The sequence below is a fragment of the Mesoplodon bidens genome, assembly GCF_964165515.1.
Source record: "Mesoplodon bidens genome assembly, chromosome: 14".
Taxonomy (NCBI): Eukaryota; Metazoa; Chordata; class Mammalia; order Artiodactyla; family Ziphiidae; genus Mesoplodon; species Mesoplodon bidens.
Window position 1 is genome coordinate 84399407 of NC_138170.1, and position 22271 is coordinate 84421677.

Sequence of the window (22271 nt, forward strand, 5' to 3'; positions counted from 1 at the left end):
TGAAAAAAAGAAAAAAAAAACAGAGAAATATCTGTAAACATCTTTACTTCCTTAAGGCTGAAGGAGCAGTGAGGCATTAAAAAAAAAAAAAAGGACAAATCAAGAACATTGTTCCAATACGTTTTTTTGTATATTTGCCATGTAGCCATAGCAACGACCAAATTAGGGGTTGTATTCGCTCAACAAATATTTGCGGGGTACCTCTTCTGCACCGGGACTAGGGAGGCGGGCTGGACCCCTGGCCCGACCTCGGCAAACACCATGCCAGTGCGCCCAGGGCAGGAGCAGAGGCATCGAGGGAATCGGGGAAGCCGCATCCCTCAGACACACATCAGACGTCAAGCACCATGCTCAGTCCCCTATATTCCATTGTTTCACGTGCTCCTTAGAACATTCACGCAGGAAAGGTGTGACCATGTCATCACTCAGGTGTGAACACTGAGTCACCAAAGAAGGAACTGCCAGCTTACCCAGACAGCAAGGGCAGAGCCCGGATTCCAACCCAGCCCCGCCTGCCTCTAAATCGCCCCTGCACCCCCCACCGAGAACCCAGGTATGGCTGCCCATCCTCCTTCAGTGACCCCTTACTTACTGGGCAATTACTTGCTACCACCTTCCCCTACTTGGCAGTCTGGCTGGACATCTGAAGTAAGTCAGAAAAATCAGTGAGGGACACAAAGCAAAGTTCATACCAAAGTGAGGAAGCCTTTCCCAACGTCGGTTTACTCTTGCTTCACTGTCTGCTAGTCGTAGAAATCCAATACTCCCTTAAAAAGCACTTTGTAAACAACAAGTAGAAGGAGGATCATGACCTTCCCTAGTTGCAAGCTCACTACCAAATGTGACTGAGACAAACACTGAAGCGCTTACGTCAGAACTCAAAGAGCATGGGAAACCAGACCTTGCAGTGAAAGGACAGCAAAGCACAATATCTCACCAGCATCTCCAAACCTCCTTTCAGTCACAGCCCAGTGTAATACTGGGGCTCATAACTCCACCACCACTACACTATTATAATAACACTATTACGTGTCATAGCGATTCATCAAGAAAAGCACAAAAACTGTTGGTGGGAATGTAAATTGATACGGCCACTATGGAGAACAGTATGGAGGTTCCTTAAAAAACTAAAAATGGAGTTACCATATGATCCAGCAATCCCACTCCTGGGCATATACCCAGAGAAAACCATAATTCAAAAAGACACATGCACCCCAATGTTCATTGCAGCACCATTTACAATAGCCAGGACATGGAAACAACCTAAATGCCCATCGACAGACGAATGGATAAAGAAGATGTGGTACATATATACAATGGAATGTTACTCAGCCATAAAAAGGAAGGAAATTGGGGCATTTGTAGAGACGTGGATGGATCTAGAGACTGTCATACAGAGTGAAGTAAGTCAGAAAGAGAAAAACAAATATTGTATATTAACGCATATATGTGGAACCTAGAAAAAAGGTACAGATGAACTGGTTTGCAGGGCAGAAATCGAGACACAGATGTAGAGAACAAATGTATGGACACCAATGTGGAGAAGCGGCAGGGGGTGTGGTGATGGGATGAATTGGGCGATTGGGATTGACATGTACACACTGATGTGTATAAAATTGATGACTAATAAGAACTTGCTGAATAAAAAAAATAAAATAAAATTCAAAAATTCAAAAAAAAAAAGAAAAGAAAAGCACATAAGCTGTTTCCTAAGCCTCTTCCTCCCCTCAAAATGTCTAATCCATTTCATTATAAGAATGCATGGTTACTAGGAACGGATGGGCCTAAAATCAGATCCAGCTGCAGTTTCCACTGGTTCTGTGCTTTGAACAAGTCTGCCTCTCTACCAGCCTCATTTTCTGGACCTGCATTTTAGGGTGGTTCAGCCTACCTCATGGTGGAGTCGAAAGAATATTGTGCAAGAGAAAGAGGTCAAGGACCTCCCTGGTGGCTCATTGGTTAGGAGTCCGCCTGTCAATGCAGGGGACACGGGTTCGAGCCCTGGTCCGGGAAGACCCCGCATGCCGCGGAGCAACTAAGCCCGAGCACCACAACTACTGAGCCTGTGCTCTAGAGCCCACGAGCCACAACTACTGAGCCCACGTGCCACAATTACTGAGCCCATGCGCCTAGAGCCCGTGCTCTGCAACAAAGAGAAGTCACTGCAATGAGAAGCCCGCGCAACGCAATGAAGAGTAACCCCCGCTCGCCGCAACTAGAGAAAGCCCGCACGGAGCAACGAAGACCCAACACAGCCTAAATAAATAAATAAATAAATAAATAAATAAATAAATAAATAAATTTATATTAAAAAACAAAAAGAGAACGAGTCTAGAAGACTACATGGAAAAGCGTGTATGCTCAATACATAAATGACAATTGATCTAAATGGGTAATTCTCACCATTTTAGCAAACCAGAATATTTCATTCACTAAAGACTCTAAGGATGGCAATTTCTTTAAAAAATAGAAACCAAGGTAATCCTCGAAAAGACCCATCTCCTACAGCCTCTCTCAAGAGCACTGAACAGAACACTAAGACTCCACGTGTCAGTTGCAGCCTCGGTGCCTATGACCCAAGGGCCCCATATCCCTCTGTCCTGTCCAAGCTCCCTGTGACCACGTGGGCCCTGAACTTGGGTTTTTCCCAGATCGTCTAGGTCTCCCCAATGCAGTGATGATGAAGAGAGCTCCAGAGAACCGAGTGAGGACGAGCCAGTCCTGGCACTCCCTCTGAGGCCTCAGATGGCAGAGGTTTCAGAGGTAAACTCATCAAAGCCAACACAGGAGCTTCCCAGAACGAGGAGGGGGCAGAGGAGGAGGGAGGGGGTCACGCCGAGCCTCCATCAGGCCTGCATCTCTCTGGGAAGACGGCACCGTGGTTTGGTGGTGCGCTGAACGCCTACAGCAAGGTCTGTTCACAGTGGGAGGTGACTGGAAAGCCAGTGTCCTGTGTGCGACTGGGGGCAGAGGCTGAGGAAGAGAAACACCGCAGGCTTCAGAGCTACACAGACACCTGGAATCCCCGCCCTTCCAGGCAGAGCCGCGGACCGGTGATGTGATGAGTTTGGGCCACAGCCCCCTTGACTACAGAATACAGATGCCCATCTTGCTGGGCTTTTGCAACCGTAAGAAAGAAACTAGGTAAAAGCACCTGGCACAGTTCCCAACACACAGACCAGCTAAGTAAGAGGGACCGCTGTTACCTGCGGTGTGTCTACCTGGGTGAGAGATGTCTTACAGTCATAGGTGAAAAAAAAAATCAAAACCTTAGCAGCAAGATCATTATTTTACTTTTTACAACTAAGTTTGTCTAAATTGAGTCTCTGGAGGACACTGGAATGCCGTAAAATGATAAAATGCTGAAAACTCTCACAATACTGTGCAGAGAAGTACATGATGAGAGATTTACAAAATGCAACAATGAAAGCTGGTGTGACGTACATAGCCGGGGGCATCTCCGAGTCTAAACGACGCTGTTGAAGAGACCGCACGTATCAACGAGCAGTGTGTCACGTCTGCGGAGGACTACCCAGGAACGTATGTCCTATGCCATTAGCAGGCCGCTATGCAATTTGCAAAATGACTGTGCTCTGGAAGCATCCATTTGTTTACTATATAAAAAGAGATGAGGATCCAAGTGTCTGACCAAGCATCCATCGAAAACAAGCCCGGGCTTCCTCCAGATATAAAGCAGGCCATGACTCACAAGCTATGTTTTTCAATCTAATAGCAAAAAGATGTCTTGAAATGAGCACAATGCCAGAGAAACCTCAGTCAAGATATACAGGACAAAGGCAGACACTGATGTATTGATATTTCCTCCTATCATATTAGTTATAGCTCTCTGTAACCAAATGCCTCAGGACCCTGTGTTAATCACTACCTGTATTAGCCAACTAAACAGACAGGAGGCTCTTGGGAGGCGATAATCACTCCCATTTTATGGAGGAGAGAGCAAAGCTCAGGGAGGTTAGAAACGGGCCCAGAGTTATTTGTAATGAGGTGGGTGGACCTAGAGTCTGTCCTACAGAGTGAAGTAAGTCAGAAAGAGAAAGACAAATACCGCATGCTAACACATATATATGGAATTTAAGGGAAAAAATGTCATGAAGAACCTAGGGGTAAAACAGGAATAAAGGCACAGACCTACTTGAGAATGGACTTGAGGATATGGGGAGGGGGAAGGGTAAGCTGCGACGAAGTGAGAGAGAGGCATGGACGTGTATACACTACCAAACGTAAGGTAGATAGATAGTGGGAAGCAGCCGCATAGCACAGGGAGATCAGCTCGGTGCTTTGTGACCACCTAGAGAGGAGGGATAGGGAGGGTGGGAGGGAGGGAGACGCAAGAGGGAAGGGATATGGGAACACATGTATATGTATAACTGATTCACTTTGTTATAAAGCAGAAACTAAAAAAAAAAAAAAAAAAAAAAAAACGGGCCCAGAGGTGGAGTCTGTAAGTGTAGGAGCTCGAGCTCAAACCCACGTGTGCCTGACTCCAAAGAGGTGAGGGTTTTGTTTTTTTAAACTCTGCCTTCTTCCTCCCCAATCAAGAGCTCTTTCATAAGCAATCATTTATTACTTATTTTCTGTTACCTCATGAGGTTTTTTTTTTTTCTTTCAGTACAAAGCATTGTGGCAAAGTCTGAGTCAAACTAGACTGTGTCTTTATGTGTCCCTGATGCTTGGATGCCAGGACATTCCACGACATCAAGACCCCAAGGCCCCTGTGGGAAAAGATGCGTGTGCAGATCCTTAAGACACACTGTGCTGGGGCTCCAGTGGGGTCCCACCTCGGGGGCGCGGGTGGTCAGGAAGGCATCCCAGAGATGGAAAGCTGGCCAGAGGGACAAGACGTCCCAGCAAAGGAGCGTCTACCACACAAAGGGCAGGAGGAGGGAGGGGGGCTGTAGAGAGCCGCAGAATGTTCCAGGCCTTTCGTTTTCCACTCTGTCATCCAACTCTTTGAAACCCGGTCCAAAGGCAGAGGCAGCACTGCTGATCTGCTAAGGTACCTCCGCTGTGCCAGAAGTTTTCTGCCAAGGAGAAGGGGGTCACAGGGACACCTCTGCCTGATGTAAAGTCTGCAGCAGGCCTGAAATTCATGTTTTCTCCCTTGGAGGCCTGCTGGCTACCGATGATGCTAACAGCCGAAAGAAACCTCCAGAAACTGTGCTCAGAGGTGCCTGAGTAGCTTCTGCTCACTAAGATCCACTGTTTACGAACAGTCCGTGCAGGCAGGTCCAAACAACTGTGGTGGGGCCCCCACGAACAGTGTTCAAACAGCAAGGACCCTGGAATCCCCGTCCTGGGTTGGGATGCCAGCGAACCCGCTTGCCAGATGTGTGACTGGAGCCGGAGCTGTGCCTCTCTGAGCCCCCGTCCTCCACGGTGTGGGATGAGACAAGCCTGGCGGACAGAAAAGGGTGCCTCTACAGTCGGTGCCCCAGGGTCCACAGTGCTCCGGCACGGCACCCGCACACGCACCACGTGTTCTGCTCGGCATCCCCTCAGCCTCCATCGCTGAGGGTCTGCCTACCTTCCTCCCCCATTAGAAGGCAGGCGCTTCGGAAGCAAGAACGGTTTATCTCTCCAGTCCCTGTGCCTGTGAGTGCTGGTAGAAAGCAAGGGATTAACGACGCCGCAGGGAAAGGCAGATGCCAACATCTGGGGAGCTGAGTGCTCACACACACGACAAGCCGACACCCACATGGACATGGACACTCGGCAGCCGTGCAGAGGAGGGGAGACCCGTGGCGGCGCGGACCTCAGGTCACTGCCAACGAGCAGCTGGACGGCGTGGCATCCCAGGCGTCTCTGCAGGCGGGGAGGGCAAGCCCTTCCTCACAGAGCTGTCCTCAGGGAGGCGGGAGCCACCGCCTGGCACAGCAGGCATGACAAGGATGCTTTATGCATCCCCCTCCCCGCCCCCTGGCCATGCCACCAGGAGCTGGAAACCTGAGCAGGCCACCCAGCCGGCCCCGTGGTGAATGTTCTGGCAGCGACACTGCTCCGGGCTGCAGGAATGTGACTTTACCCAAAGCAGGGGAGTCCAGAGTATGAAGGTTGCTTTTGTAAAATTTTTAGAGGAAAACAAAATTCAGACTTACTTTCTACCCAAAGAAACCCCCCAGAAAACAAAACCCAGCTCTCATCTACGTGTCCTCTTCGTCCTCTGCTCTTGACAAACCACAGGATCTGCTGTCTCCTGGACTAAGCTCCCCTGAGCTCCGACCCCTCGGCTTTGCTGAAGGCCAGGTGCAGCCCCACGGTCAGCCCTGCTCCAGGTAACCTCGCTGCTCTGGTCCCCGGCTGTCCTTGGGCCTTTCTGGGGAGAAGACACCATTCTCTCCTCCGCAGGGAGGGCGCTCTCCTCACCCTTGGGCTTCTAAACGAGCTGCAGGAGACGCCGTGTGTGTAAGACAAGGTCACCCTTCTCCTAAGCCGTGGAGAAGCAAGGGTGAGCATTTCACCAAACCACATCACCTTCATCACCAAGACCTCCCAGGGAAGGCCAGACAGAGCTGGCTGTAGTGGGCAGGGTTAACGTATGGAAATCAGAGTCAGGGACACGAAAGGGTCCTCCCTTTCACCCACTCAACAGATATTCATTTACTCTGCACCAAAAGTCCAAGAGGCTGGAAATGCAGAAGCAACAGATAAACCTTGGGCTGAACTCTTCCTGAAAGTAGAATGAGTGTGTTTCGTGCGCAGTTGTGTGGGATCTGTGTGTTGTGCGCATGTGAATTTAAGAAGGCACGTGAGAGAAGGGGATGCAAGGATCGGACGAGTTTGAGGGTCTGAGGGTGTGACAATGGCAGTACATGGGCAACGGCTCAGAATCGGTGGTACCTGAGGGCTAATTCTAACAGAGGGGTACTCTGTTCACCCAGCCTCGTTAGGTTCAGCTGTCTAGATTTTCCAAACGACTGAAGATTATTCCATCGAATGGAGAAACCAAGACTTTTGTTTGTCTTTTATCTCATGAATACGAAGGGGCTGGGGAGACCGAGAATGCCCATTTGGGTGCCTTGCCATCAATGGGGCAGGGTTCCAGGACCCTGACTGCAGCAGGATGCGGATGGGCCTCCTGCAAGAGAACAGGGAGGTCGGCTTTGAGATTCAGAATCAAGTGCACAAAACGGGGAGAGAGAGAGAGAGGGACCCAAGTGTCCTTCCTGGGTAGGAAGGTACTGAGATCTGGGGGTGTGAGAAGGAAGCCCAGTGCCCGTGACCCAGGATATGCAAATGCCTCCCAGCAGCCCTTCAGTTCTTTGTCATGTTTGTCAGCAAAGCTGATACCAGGAGTCAGCACTTTCTTCTGCATGGTTTATGCACACGCATCAGGTTTTAATGCAAAAAGCAAATGCACCGGAGTCAAGGCACACCCAGTGAATGTTCTAGAGCAGCTCGTCCCATCTTTCTGAGCTGCAGTGTCTCTTTGAGGAGATGGAGAATCCTGCCCACTTTGCAGGGTCTTATGGGAAGTGTGGCCATGTTGCAAGGCACGGGGTAAACCACCAGCAATCAGAGAAGCTGGTTTTTCACCCACAAGGTGAAGTTTTAGGGGGACCCTAAATCCAGACGTAAAAATGAAAACCACGCCTGTGGAGCCTGTGAGCAGTGCCCCAACTCGCCGGCCCCAAGAGCAGGATCAATGACGGTCACACAGCCAAGGAGGCCAGAGGGTTTCCTGGGAACACACGTGTCTTCTTCACCCACAAGTTACCGAGAGAGATACCCTCGCTCTACCTGTGGACAGCACAGGGTGAGGACGTGCCGTCTGCAGCTGCTACCATTTTGTTACCATCACTGGGAGCCCCAGCTCTGCAGGCTTCCTGGGTCACGGGCGGGACCCTCATGCCACCTGAAGCGCTTAATGCCTACACAAAGGCAGTGCCAGTGGGACTGGCAAGGGACAATGTCCGTGCAGTGTCATGGACACAAACATGTGTCATGGTCATGCCACGTTAGTACCTGGTAGGCACATATTTCTGGTACTCGAGTAATTTGGGGAGACGCAAGTTAAATCAACAGTTGTCCCTTGTGTGGATTCCTCGGGGCTTGCTTTGTGCCCTTGGGCACCCAGAGTGTCCCAGGGGTAAGGGTACAGAGAGGGACACGGCATGCTGTGTGCAGTAAATCCACTGAACCACAGAGATCGTCTGAGTGCATCTTTGAGGACAAGCGTTCCTCAGGACACACGCTTGGGGAAAGCTGCCCAGAGCTCCTTCAGATCCCTGCGGTTCTAAGTCCCAGCTCAGAAGCGAGATGGAGAGGACCTGAGCCCACACGTGTGCTTCCTGAACCTCAGGGTAAACTCCGTTCAGCTCCATTATACAGATGAGGCACACAAGGGAGGCTGAGGTCAGAAATAGCCTGCGTTTCAGTGCCCTGATGCCTGACCCCAAACACCAGGCTTTCCCCTCGAGCCCCTTCCTCCTTGAGGTCAATCTACCTCAGACCTAAAGCCCATAATTCTCTAGTAGTTCTTTATTTGAAGAGCGCCCCCTTTCAGCTTTGCACAATTTTCTCTCTTCACTCTTTCCTACCTTCCCAGGTCTGTCCCCAGGAAAAAGACAGTGGCAGTTCTGCTGGCTGGGGGGCTCTGAGGCCTACACAGAGGGGACGGCAGGTGACGGAAGCCCTTGGGGACACGGGCGCCTTCCCCCAGTCTGCGACACGCAGGTGTTTCCTGTGCTTCATGTTGCAGGGAGCTGCGGACACAAGTAAGCCTGCCTCAACATCTTAATTTTTAATAAATGGCTGTGAGAAAACAATCACAGCTGTCACCTGTTTCTCAGTGCTCCCAGCAAACCCCTCTTTGAGAAAACAATGTTATTTTCCTCTATTCACAGTCCCTGACTTAAATTAAGTGTTTGATCTGAATTAGACTTGCTTATTTATTTTCACTACTATGCTCTAGAAATAGAAAACTATAACAACAATGACAACAAATGAAAGGCTGGGTAAAACCATGCCAGGGTGAATGGGCGACCTCACAGTGGAAGAAAAGAAGCCGTGGTCCCATGAGGCCCTCCCCACACGACGCAGGCAGGGGACGGCGAGTGGCAGCAAGCTCGCCTACAGGCACATCTGCAGACGGGAATCAAGCCAATTGGTTGAGATTGCGGAAAACTTCCCTTCAGGCAAGAGGGAGGCACTTTTTGCATAAAGAGAACTCTAATCCTTCCCGACGCTGGACCATCTCATCCTCCAGAAATGAAAACGAGTCCAATTCTCTGTGTTCATTGGCTGCACATCTGTCTTTCCACCCACCTCCCCCCAGGGCTCTCTCCCTCCCATCCTTCCCCAGCTCAGAAAAAGCCCAAAGCAGCTTCCAGTGCTCCAGGTTGAAGTTACTTTCCTGGGGCTTTACGGAGGCACATTTCTCGGCTGCTAAGCACACGGCTGAGGCTGACTGTGCGGTTCAACCCTGCTGCCTCTGCTGATTATCTATCACGGGCCCCGCTGCAGACCAGGCATTTGGGGACAGAAATGTGCCTTCAGGAAGCCAGTGTCTAACATAAAGGGAAGTCAGAGACCCAGACTTAAACGATTGAAAGCTCCATCTCATCTGTAAAATGCAGATGATGCTATTGAATGCACATAGGTCCCAAACAGACAAGGTCTGTAAAACAGAGACAAACAGAATAAGGTCTGTAAAATAGGGGCAGGAAGAAAGAAGTCACTGAAAATCAGGAGGAGGCTGTCAGGGACAGAAACCAATCCAGACATCTGAACAATACACGGGAAGGCCATTTCTATAGTCCATTTATAACAGTAGTCTAATTCAGAAACTTTTTTTAGTTTTTCACAATTTAAAGGAAAATTGTTTTTCCAGACTTTTCTTTTTTCTTTTTTTTTTTTTTTTGTATTCCTTGAATGGGAAGAAAAACCAAGCAAAATTAAACGAGACAAAATGAAAACAAACACTACACCATCATTTTTCTCTTCCGATAGGTAAAATGCTGGGTCTGAGTGAGGCCTGATGGAAACAGAAGCCCCTACAGGCGTTAAGAGCAGGCCATTTGGCCCAGGATGACGCTGGCTGCATCTTCAGGAAATTCAAATGCGATTTCAAGATGCAGCCTCTCCAGCTTCGTGCTAAAGCAGTGACAGCTGACACGGAGAGCTGACTATTCCGCCGTACGCACTCACCAGGCCAGCACCCCTGCAATCTCAGGCATGTCATTGTTCAATTAAATCTAAAGGGAGCTGTGGTGAAGCTTCTCCTTTCCAGAAAGGAGCGCACACGTCATGATCAGGGTTTCTCAACTGCGTTCCCAGCTCCTAAGATTCTGTTTAACTGATTACTTTTGCACCACGGGCGCCTGCAGTCAAACCTGCTTGGGGAGCCTGACTGATTTGGAGGAGAACGCCTCCAATAACTGGGTAAAAGTGAGGGCAAAGGGCTGCATGGTGTCTCCAAAAACAAAAGTGAAAAAGGCTCCTCCTGAAATTCTTTTAAACTGGCGTTTTCTGCAAGACCCACCAGGGTACAGAAGATGCATTGGCACTGGGCGATGGTCGTCATCTTCTCCACTGGGTACTCCCCGAGACACAGCTTGCAGGACACCAGCGGGTCCAGGGCCAGGTCCCAGGTGGGCCGGCACCGCGCTGTGGTCATGGCAGAGCAGTCTGAAACGAGAGAAGCACAAGCCATCAGAACCTTGTGGCCTCCACCAGAACCGAGGCAGGGGTCACTCCTGGCTGAAACTAGGGCTCTGGGGGTGGCCAAGTGAACACTGAGGGGCCCGGGGTTTGACAGTCCTCGTCTGGGTCCTCTGAGAAGTTTTAGCCAGAGGTCCCCGATCTGAGTCTGTGGGTGATTCCTTTCCCGTGTGGATGGTAATATTCAAAACGGCGAGTGGTCTACCCGTCGGCATCCTTCCCTCCACCCCTCCGATGGGCACTGAGGAAGGCACCGTCCACTAACGAAGCACCCAGCTCAGGAGGGCAGAACCTTAGCAACCCGGCGAAGGAAGCTTTTGCTGAAATAGTTATTGGTCAGATCAAACTGTTCTCCAGTCTCTGCTGTAGGGATATCCCAGGGAAACCAGTTGGTGAAGTTCTGGCCTCTCTGTGCCCTCCCAGTAGATTGGTCCTTCCATACTGGTTTCTGTCCTCACCGCCCAGGTGTCACCTGACCTTCCAGAAGCAGCACAAGCACCACTGCCTCCTAAGTCCTGGAAGACTGTCTAAAATGTAAGTTTCAGGGCTTCCCTGGTGGTGCAGTGGTTAAGAATCCGCCTGCAAATGCAGGGGACACGGGTTTGAGCTCTGGTCCGGGAAGATCCCACATGCCGTGGAGCAACTAAGCCCGTGTGCCACAACTACTGAGCCTGCGCTCTAGAGCCCGCGAGCCACAACTACTGAGCCTGTGCTCTAGAGCCTGTGAGCCACAACTACCGACCCTGCGCTCTAGAGCCCGCAAGCCACAACTACAAAGCCTGCGCTCTAGAGCCCGTGAGCCACAACTACTGAAGCCTGCGTGCCTAGAGCCTGTGCTCTGCAACAAGAGAAGCCACCTCAAGGAGAAGCTTGCACACTGCAGTGAAGACCCAACGCAGTCAAAAGTAAAAATAAAAATTAAATAAATTTATAAAAACATAAAATGTAAGTTTCTGGGAGGCAAGGCCCTTTGGCAGATTTGTTCATTTATATGGGTCAAGTGTATCCAACAGTGCCCGGTGTGTGACAGACACTTCACAATCATCCATGGAACAATCATCACTTCCCCACCCTCCTCAACATTCTCTGGGCACATCCACCCCTGTTCTGTGTTCCCCTGATAACAGGCATCTTCCTATTGCTATGTTACACACTGATTTCCACTGTTTACTGCTCGGGGGAAACAGAGAAGGTGTGAGTGTCCAGCTCTTAGCTCGGCTCTGACCCACGGTGGCCTCAATAATTTCCTGTTGATTGACTGAATTCTTGCATCCAGGGAAATGGCTCCTTGCTCCTAGCTTACCCCCTGCAACTTGATTTAAGCCTACAACACTTATTTTGTACCTGTGGTGGGAAGTATGTGCTTTATTCTACCAGCAACCCCTTGTCCCCCAAACTCAGAACTGAGAAAGATTCAGTTAAAATTTCAGATAAAGTCCACGGCCATCCAAACTCTCACTATCTGCTATCCAAATCTCAGGACCTAAACTGATTTAGAGAATTTGGTATCCTTCCCTACTGAACCCCTAACCTCACTCTCTGAACTGAGGCATGAAAAGAGCGGGATAGCAAGACACACCTACATTCCCCCCGAGTGTGTGAGGCCATGAAAAGAGGGTTTGTCTTGTTCAACTCCACACGTACAGCAGAAGACAATACGCATAACGACAAAGGTACACACGTGAAGGGAAAGAAAACAAGACAAAACAACACCAACCAACGACCAGAACATACACAAAACGGCTCTTGGATCTTGGAAAGTCTCAAAGATGTATGAGACAGAGTTCCCCATCTTAGGGTCTTAGGATTCAACTCAGGAACATCCTTTGCCAAATAAAAAGCTAATTGATAACACAAGGCAGAGTGTAGGATTATGTGTGAAATCGGTGCTCAAGGCATTCGGGAAAACTGGAAATCAGCCTGGGCTAGAATCTTCCGAATAGAACTTTGCAGGGGAGATGAGGCTTGAGTTTTAAGGGGAGGTTACATTTCATACAGGTGGAAAGGGGGTGGATATCAAAATAAGACAGAGAAGTATCCCAGCATCTTTCACCAGGCAACAGGGTGTGGAGGCAACACCATAGGAGCAGAAGGAACTCTGCTCCCACCGGGCAAACAGAACACCCCTATCTAGTAGGGTGCTGGACTGCTTGACCACTGTCAGCCTCAGTCTGCTCATGTGTGTGATGGGGCCACAACCTCCATCTCCCAGGGCTGGTGCAGGATTAGCAGAGATCATATGAAGGATCTGACACGCATGGCAATGCTCAGTAAACCCTCTCCCCTTCCCCTGGGATGCCTCATTTGGCCATAGTTTATCCACCTGTGAGAAGGCCTCTGATGATACCAACCAGGGGCTGGGTGTGCAAGTTATTTCTAGGGTCAGGGAGCTGTCATGATACTTTTTTTTAGAAAAAAAATTATATACATTTCTCGTGTTTTGACAGTCACAGTTCACCGGGTATCACTAAGCAAATATTTACTTAGGACGAACCACTGTGAGTTCTACGCAGGGCGCTGGGGGCGGGGACGGCACGTGTGAGTTGGGGAAGAGACTCTGCGATGGTCTTGGGAACGCGCAGAGGAGATAAGACACAGTGACACGCGACCCAGGCGCATGAGTGATGTCAGGGTGGCAGAGCAGCGGAGGAGACCCTGACCTATAAGAGCTCAAGCAAGTGAGGGGAGTTCCTGACTTCCGGCGGGAACCGGCATTGGGAGTGAGGGCGGGAAATCCGAGGTCGGGGCAGGGCAGGGACAGCAGCCTCCTCCCCGGACAGTTAACATCTGGGGGCGACTTAGTCTAAAGTAAGTGCACTTCCCACTGTTAGAGAAGAACTCTGACACAAATTCAAGTGATTGTGGGGTGGGCTGGAGCCTTCCGGCTAATTTAAACAAACATGATCACTGGACCTTAATCCAAGGGCACCAGAACACTTAGGTAATTTGGGGGTCACTCAGCAATCTGGGGGTGCAGAGCGTACCAGAATAAGACTCCTCATGTCCCTGAGCTCATTTTCATTTGGAACATCTCCCTGCATCTTGAATTTATGCTTATTATGAGTATTTTAAATGTCCAGTGTTGCCTGGATCCTGGGCTCAGGTGCCAAGACTTTTTTCTGTATGTTTCTCGGCACCTTTTTCTGTTTTAATCCTTAATATCTCTTAAAGCTCATAGTACAGAGTGTCAACTGTGTTTTGATTAAGAATGTTAGTTAAGCCCTAACAGGGATCACAAACCTTTACTGGAAGTATTGAGAAATCGCTTAAGACTGGAAATGTCCCCAAGGGGACAGAGGTTCCTTAATTGGCTTTTCTGTCCTGGAGAGCTGGGGAAAGGCAGCAGTGGACACTGTCCAAAAGGTCTGGGGTCCAGATTCTGTAGGGCACTGAGCAGCAGATGACATGTCACCCAGCAGACCTGGGTCCAAATTCCTGTTCTGCCACTTGGTCATGTGATTTTGGAGAAATTACTCAACCTCGAGGAACTTTAGTTTTTTTTCTCTCTGTAAAACTTACACACCATCACCTCCCATGTACACTTGTGAAGAGTGAGTGAGAAAGAATATGTTTAAAATTCCTGGTAGGTAAAGGTCATTAGGCTATGTCGGGTTCAAGAGCTTGGACATTAACCCATACGAACCAAGGAGAGGAGACAAACTGAGAGACGTTAAGATGGACTTAGTCTTAGGAAGTTCAGGCTGATGGCCATCATCTTTGGAAGAAGCAAACACCAAAACCTCAGAAGCCTCCTGCTTTATCATCTGCTGTGCAGGGTGCTCCAAGACTGGACATCACCCCAAATGGCAGAAATCAGGGTCTTAACCCTTTGACATAGTCCTTGAAGCCCACGGCCCTGACCCCACTCACTGCCTTTCACCGTGGACCACTGGTCCCATCCTAGCTGGTTCCTCCCCAGACAATTCTCTCTCCCCCAACTTCTGAGCTTGGCTCCTTTCCTGTTTATAATGACCCTCAGTTCAACTTGCAAGGCTTGACCTCTCACTTCCTTTCTTCCTGGACCATGATTTCCACTTGACCTGAGGCAATGTGTCCTCCACTGCCCTGGGCACAGGTTAGACATAGCCTCTCACCTCCCAGCCCCATGATTCAGCCTTGAAGCAGGTCAGACTCGGTCTCCTGGCATCTTGTCAGTATTCTTTCCTACAGAGTAGACACTCTCTAAGGTGAGCTCACAATCATGTTTCAGTGGGAACAACAATTGGACATATTTTACCAAAAAAAAAAAAAGATACATTGTCTAAGCCCATCACAACCTTCCTGACACACAGGATGGGCTGAATATGATTTTGCAAACATTGAACAGCTGCAAACTTGAAATAGGAATTTGCAAACAAAATCACAATGCACAATAAGAGAAAAAAAGTCTTTGTTTTCCTAACGTGAATGTCAAGTAGAATGAAACAACAAACTATTTTAAGAACATCTGGTCAATTTTAAGCATTATTCAATCTAAGCAACTCAAAATGTTTATAAGGCAAGTTACTTATTAAGCACGACTGGGTTATGCAGAGGGTGCATTGTGATGAGAGGTATACAAGGATGAGAAAGAGCTAGAAGGGAAAAGAACCCATTGAGGGAGATAGTCTTAAAAGTACGATGTGGTTATTTGGCCAGGACCATCGCACCTGGGCTGTGGGGCTGTGGATTCTGCAGGTCCCTATTCACCCACTGTCACCCCTTCAAGGCAAAGTAGGGGAAGGGAAAATCAAATCGGTGTCAGCCAATCACTACCCAACTTTTACTCTCAGGACTGCCCTAAAGCCGGCGGAGGCATGTTGGTGGCTCTTCCCCAGCCGAGGGGGCAGGGAGAGTCACAGCCATCTGAGTTTTCACTAGCCTTTCAGGGAATTCCCATCTGCAGTGAAGTCGAAGAACCACTGGGCTACATGATTCCACAGGAGAGCATCTCCCCCTAGGACCCTCCCACCCTGAAGCCCATAGGGGCTTAAGCCCAACACATGATCACCTCTCAAAAATACTACACTGCGCAGCCTGTGTGTGCCAGGCACGGGGTTAGACTCTGCATATTAGCCTACTTTATTCTTTGCCATGACTCCCTCTGGGGAAGTGTGGCCTTTCCACGTCTGCCACATGTGTTAGTTTGTCCCCCAAATTGATAAGCAGTGTTTTCTATCCTGTTGGACAGTGCTTGTCACAGGCAGACAGCCCATGACATACACATATATGTGCATGAGGCATTATGTGAACCAATTTTATACATTATTTCATGTACCTGCACAGTGACTTTGAGGCTTTAATAGTTGTTATTATTCCAGTTTCAACAATGAGGAAAGCAAGACACAGAGAAGGCCCATAACCAGCCTATGAGACCTCCTTTGTATATCCTATGGATTGCATGAGAACGGAGCCTTCTGGGTCTATAGACAAACTAATTCCAGTTCTGCCATGGAGCTTCCTGGGCCTAACCCGAGTGCTTCCATGTTGGCGGCGGGGTGGAAGGCTACAGCTTCACAGTTTGGAGCTGCCAGTCACAGCAGAAACATGAGAACAGTTGCTGGGTAGAAAATTGACTGCAGGGAGGTTGACTTATCCAAGCGTATGTGGTTCCATGAACCTTCAGGAAGGTGTCTGAATGTCGTCTCCTCTGGAGGAGACGATGCTGCTCCCAGGTATTCACCCAACTAACGTGAAAACTTATATTCACACGAACACCTGTGCGTGGATACTTACAGCAGCTTTATGCATGATTGCCAGAAAGTGGCCTCAACGAAGATGTCCTTCAGGAGGTGAACGGATAAATGACCTGTGTGACATCCAGACAATGGAACATTTTTTTCAGGGCTAAAGGGAAATGAGCTATTGAGCCATGGAGAAACATGGAGGAACCTTCAATGTATTTTATTAAGTGAAAGAAGCCAATCTCTCTGAAAGGCCACAGACTGTCTGATTAAAACTATATGACATTCTGGAAAAGGTAAAATTATGGAGACTGTAGAAAGATCTGAGATTGCCTGTCAGGGAGGAAAGGATAAACAGGCCGAGCACAGAGGATATTTTAGGACAGTGAAACTCATCAGTATGATTTGTAATGGTGGATACATGTCATTATACATCTGCCAAAATCCACATCAACTGCGAGCCCCAAAGTCAATGGTGTGCGCAAAGTCATGTCCCCCGCAAAGTTCCTACGTTGAAGCCCTAACCCTCGATGTGATGATTGTATGTCCTTTCGAGGCAATGAAGGTTCAGTGGGGTCGTAAGGGGGGGGTTCTAATCCAGTAAGGCTGTGGCCTTATGAGAGAGGAAGATCTCAGCATCCCCCTCTCTTTCTCCTACAGGTGAGGACTCAGGGAGAAGGAAGCCACCTGCAAGCCACAAAGAGGGCTTTCACCAGTACCTGAGGAAAACCCAACCCTGCTGGCCTCCCGATCTCGGACTTGTAGCCTCTAGAACTGTGAGAAAATACATTTCTGTGTTTTAAGTCACCCAGTCTACGGCGTTTTGTTATGGCAGCCTGGGCTAATACAGCAAACTATGGACTCTGGGTGGGAGGGATGTCTTAGTGTAGGTTCATCGCTGTAACACCCGCGCCTCTGGTGGGGATGGGATGTCAGCAGTGGTGGAGACCTCAAACTCTTCTATATGGTACCTCCCTATACAATCTGCATCAGCTTTCTAAATATAAGTCCAAATCTGTTAACCTAAAGCTAAATTTAAAACCAAATCTGTTCATCTAAACTGCCCTAAAATAAAAAGTTTATTTTAAAAAATTTGTTGTTTTCATTTAAACCCAAATAAGCCTATTAACATGCAGAGTCAACTGGAATCTTTTAAGAATCTAAGATTTTAATCTGTTTTAAGACCATGTTTTCCCCAAGCAGTATCATTTTTATTTTTTAACTTATTTTTTTTCTATTGAAGTATAGTTGATTTACAATGTTGTGTTAGTTTCAGATGTACAGCAAAGTGATTCAGTTATACATATATATGTATATATATATATATTCTTTCTCAGATTCTTTTCCATTATAGGTTATTACAAGATATTGAGTATAGTAAACTGTGCTACACAGTAGGTCCTTGTTGATCATCTATTTTATATATAGTAGTGTGTGTCTGTTAATTCCAACCTCCTAATTTTTCTCTCCCCACTCCCTTTCCCCTTTGGTAACCATAAATTTGCTTTCTATGTCTGTGAGCCTATTTCTGTTTTGTAAAAATGTTCATTTGTATCATTCTTTTTAGATTTGACCCCAAATGGTACTATTAAGTGTGATACTAAAAATCAGAGGAATATGGGATTAAATATAATTGGGCAGATTCGTGTGCTTATTTTTAACCATCAAACCCCGCGCGGGTCTTCAGGTGTTAATGGACACGTTGTTACTCCAAGAAGGGCGCACAGTATGGCTCCACTGGACGAAGCACAAAACACGCTCTCAAGCACGACCACACACCATCAAGGTTAAAAAGGGAAGAAAAAGCTACTTTTCCATCATTTTGCTGTCACAGGTTCCCCAACATTTAGACTTTGCAGGGAAAAGAGCAAAGAGGAGACAATCAACAAGGGGCCCAGGGACCACAGAGAACTCCAGCCTGTCTGAGCTGCACTCTGCACAGGAGAAACAGCCAGAGACCTGTCAGGCGCAGGTAAGGGCTTCCACTCCGCACGTCGTAGAAACCCGAGGGTCCCTTACCATAGACAGGATGAGGAAACTTGCCTTCACTTAACCTGGGACCTTCTATTTACTTCCCTCCTGCCTACCAAAGATTCGGACCATTTTATAAGCATATAAACTCACCTCTGTTAACCATGGCCCAGAAGCCTCTGTGCTAAAAGCATGGATGTCTAAGCCAGGCAGCCATTCCCGGGCAAACAGGTCCCGTTGCATTCGGCTGCCCCACCCCCCGTCCCTGAGGCCCCATCCAGTAAGGCAACCCCCCTTGCCAGGCTGTCCCACAAGCCCGTGTCCCAGCCGGGCCCCGCGTCTGAGGAAGGTAAGCCTGTTTCCCCTTGAGGTCTTCAGTCGGTTACCTGACACTGGTGTCCCTCGGTCACCTTTTCCGTAAAATGGGGTTTTTAGTTTTGTCTTTTTTTTAATTTTTTTAAATGCTGGGAAATACTTGCATTCAAGCAGGGCAGGGAAGGCAGAGGTCTGGCCCGATGCTCTATTCCTTTAATGCTGTGGGATCTGCCCCGGGAGCAGACCCTCCTCTGTCGAGCCCGGGAGCTTCTCTGCTTGTAGTTATCTCAAGTTCAACATATTTCAACTTAACCCCCTTCTAGATGTCGCTTGGAGGGCGAAGGAGATCTGCTTCCCATCGCCCCTGGGCTCTGGGGCTCTGACTGCCTTGCCTACAGATTCATGGCTTGATAAATTTGTCATATTCAAAATCTTGAAATGTACTAAAAGTGGGTTTAACAAACCATCCACGAATGGGAGCTCTGCACCTTTCAAATGCACCTGCACAGGTGAGAGTGGAGAGGAGTTCCTTCACCTGGCACACCCTGACTGTGATGCCGCATCTATTCCTGGGCACTGAGGTACACACTGGGGTTGACGGGAAGGTTGACTTAAACGAGCCGCTTCCTTCCACAGAGCAGGCCCATCTCCTCCCTCCATCCTACCCTGGTGCTCTGAGTCTGCGCTCCTCTTGCCAGAAAAACGTCAGGGCTGGGGCGAGGCCAACACAGTGAGTCTTCCTGCAGCAAGGCCCGGAGCCCCTGCGGCTGCCTGGGGTGCAAAAGAGGGAGGCCCACACAGACACGACAGAAAGCCGGCTGAAAAAGCCCTTACAGACATTTCCAGCACCAGCCGGGGATCCGGCCTTGAGACGCTTCCTCCCCTGCCTGGGCAGACGTGTGCACTTGCTTCTGGAAGCTGCCCCTCTGTGGGAGGCCTGGCTTAGGAAACAAGTGACATTCACGGCACAGCACTCACTCACAACGCCCAGTATCTTCCTCATCACAGACGGCTTCCCGCAGACGGCCCCGCCCAGCCTGGCTCTCTGACCTCGGTCCAGGAATGAAACGCAGAGGGAGACACAAAGGGACTATTATTCCCACCGCAAACGTCACACTTTGGCTGCCAGCGAGCCACAACTTTAAAAGTCAGACATAAAGGCGTTGTGTTTTAAGGCCGATGGGGATATCATCAGACTGTGTGTCCTTTTAGAGATGATTTCCTTACTCCCAGCTGTTTAGGGATTTGCTAAGAGGTCGCACGGCCACCTCACGCCATCCCACCGCCTTCTACCTGGCATGAACTACCCTGATGGTACTATTGCTAAACCTTGCCAGTGACACAGTGAATCATTATCTCCACTTTTTATTTTTCAGATACGGACACAGAGAAAAGAGCAACAGAACATGTCCACACATGTAGGATAGAGGACGGACAGCACGGGCCATGCCCATTCCCTGCTCTAAACATTCCTAATCACGCTCTGCCAAAGAAAGGGCCCTCAGTGGGGCACAGGTGTCCTCTGAGTCCTCTGGCCCCTTTAAGTCAGTCCTGGTTGATGGCGGGTGCTTTGGGAGCACGCTCTGGCCAGCTCAGATTGGGGTAGGACAGGTACGTGGCTGTGTCCTTCCAGGCACCAAACAGAGGTCTTGCTTCTAAGACAAGGAGCCTGGGAAATTCCTCGGTGTGGAGCTTGTCAATCCCTTGGGTTAACAGAACAAGACGTGATGGGGTAGGGAGCACGCAGTGGGATGGACACGGGCCTCTGTGAAGATTCCAGAAGCCGGGGTTCTCATGTCAGCATTGTTGCCCACCGACCACACGACCCCCGGGACCTGTCCTGGACCCTCCTGGAGCAGCAGCCTCATCTGAGCACTGGCTCGGGCCTGGCTCACAGGATTCCTCCAGGCCCTGACCCCTCCCTCCTTCCACCCACCTGGGAAGCGGTCACCCAGCTCTCAGCAAGAGTGACTGCTGCTGTGACTGCAGCAGCAAAGGGCGATGCATCTCAGAGAGAGGGAGAGCTACAGGGTAAAACATTCTCTCAAAGGATCTATCCTGCCACCACAGGCCCGTCTTGGAGCTCAGGTACTCCTGCGGCTGTGAGCCCTGTCTGTCCACGAAATCATCTCAACACTCCCGCCCGCCCTTCCTAAGAGCTCACGGCAATTCCACCTCAAGCGCCTCCCATCCCAAAGCCTATGGTTACACACCCCAACCCTTCCACCTACGCATGATCGGTAGTTAGCCAGCCGGCGTTAGGTTTCTGTAACGATCCAAACACTTTTCTAGACACGGGATGACAAGGGCCAGAGGTCTCACCCACACAGCACGTCGGGCAACAACCAAAGCCTTTTCTCCGGTTGAAGCACCTGCTTGTGAAGATCTCATCATGAGGGAAAAGGGATCAAATAAAAGGTATACAATGACAGGGAATCTGTTCAAAGAAACCTTGGGGGAGTCAAGCAGAATCACCCTTTTATCAATATTGAGCTGCAGATGGTTTCGGCTTCCTTGATGTACTTTAGCCAGAAAATCAGGTAAAATTTGGAGCTTCCAAATACCTGCAGCAGATTTCTTATTGTACCGATATATACACTTCTTCTATCAGGTTTATTTGGATTTTGTCTTTGCTTCTTAAGAACAGATGAGAGGAAGGGGTATTGCTAAAAACAGAGTAAGTGGATACAATAAACTCCACTCGGGTAGTTAGAGCTGATTCATGTTTTCAGTGAGGAGGCCAGGTATCTGCCAGATTCTCTGAAGACAGAGCTGGCAAGATGACATGCAGGACTCAATGAGGGGCCTGAAATAACCAAGAGGCACACATGGCCCAGCCTGAGGTTCTGGTGGTGCCCCTGCAGGCCAGGCCACGGCACGTGCCAGGGGTCTGGGGTCGTTCAGGGTCTGCATGCCCGAGAAACATACATACACATATACCCCTTAGCTTTCAAAGGTACACGATACCATTGGGCTGAACTGAAAAGTGTCCCTAGGGGAATTCACACCTGGGACAACAGAAGACAGTCTTCCTTTGATCATTCATTAAACAGGTATCTCGGAGCACTTTGTTCCAGGCACTGCTCTGGTCACTGGAAACGTTAACAGTGCACAGACTCTACAAGCACCCCTGCCCTCTGGGAGCTAACGCTCCACTGGGGAGACAGGAAATCAATAAGGTAAATTGGTAAAACAGACAGTGTGTCAGCCAGTAATGCGTGTGCGGTGGGCAAAACAAGCAGGGCGGGGGAGATGTGCTGAAATGGTGTCCAGGGTCCCCGACCGACCAGCGGGGCAAAGGCAGAGGCCAAGCGACCGGTGGGAGACAACGGCAACTGTCCAGGTGAGAGACGGGGTGTGTCCGGGTGATGCCATGAGAAACAGGCTGAGGACAAGTGGTCATACTCTAGACCTGCTTGGAAAGAAAAGCTGCTAGGACAAGCTGACAGCCCAGGTATGGCTATGAGAGAGACAGGGTCCAGGCCAGCCCCAAGGCCTTTGACCTCGCACGTGGGAGGACTGAAGGGCACAGCTGCCCTTGCTCAAGTCTGGTGGGTGTGGGAGGAAGGTGCCAGGGTTGCTCCATCATTTACCGCCGGCTGCAGGATCTCAACGAGCCCCTCTGAGCCCAGCTCAACCGCT

At 49.4% G+C, this 22271-nt stretch overlaps 1 protein-coding gene across 10 annotated transcripts in view; it reads right to left on the reverse strand.

The window, feature by feature from the left end:
• Positions 1-22271, reverse strand: part of RNF144A (ring finger protein 144A) — a 114616-nt gene that overhangs the window by 25824 nt on the left and 66521 nt on the right. For all 10 annotated transcript variants that reach the window (XM_081254563.1, XM_081254560.1, XM_081254568.1 and 7 more), the window contains one exon: positions 10502-10647. In XM_081254563.1, the coding sequence (XP_081110689.1) occupies positions 10502-10636 (135 nt within the window). In that variant the 5' untranslated portion in view covers positions 10637-10647. The remainder of the gene's footprint in view (positions 1-10501; positions 10648-22271) is intronic.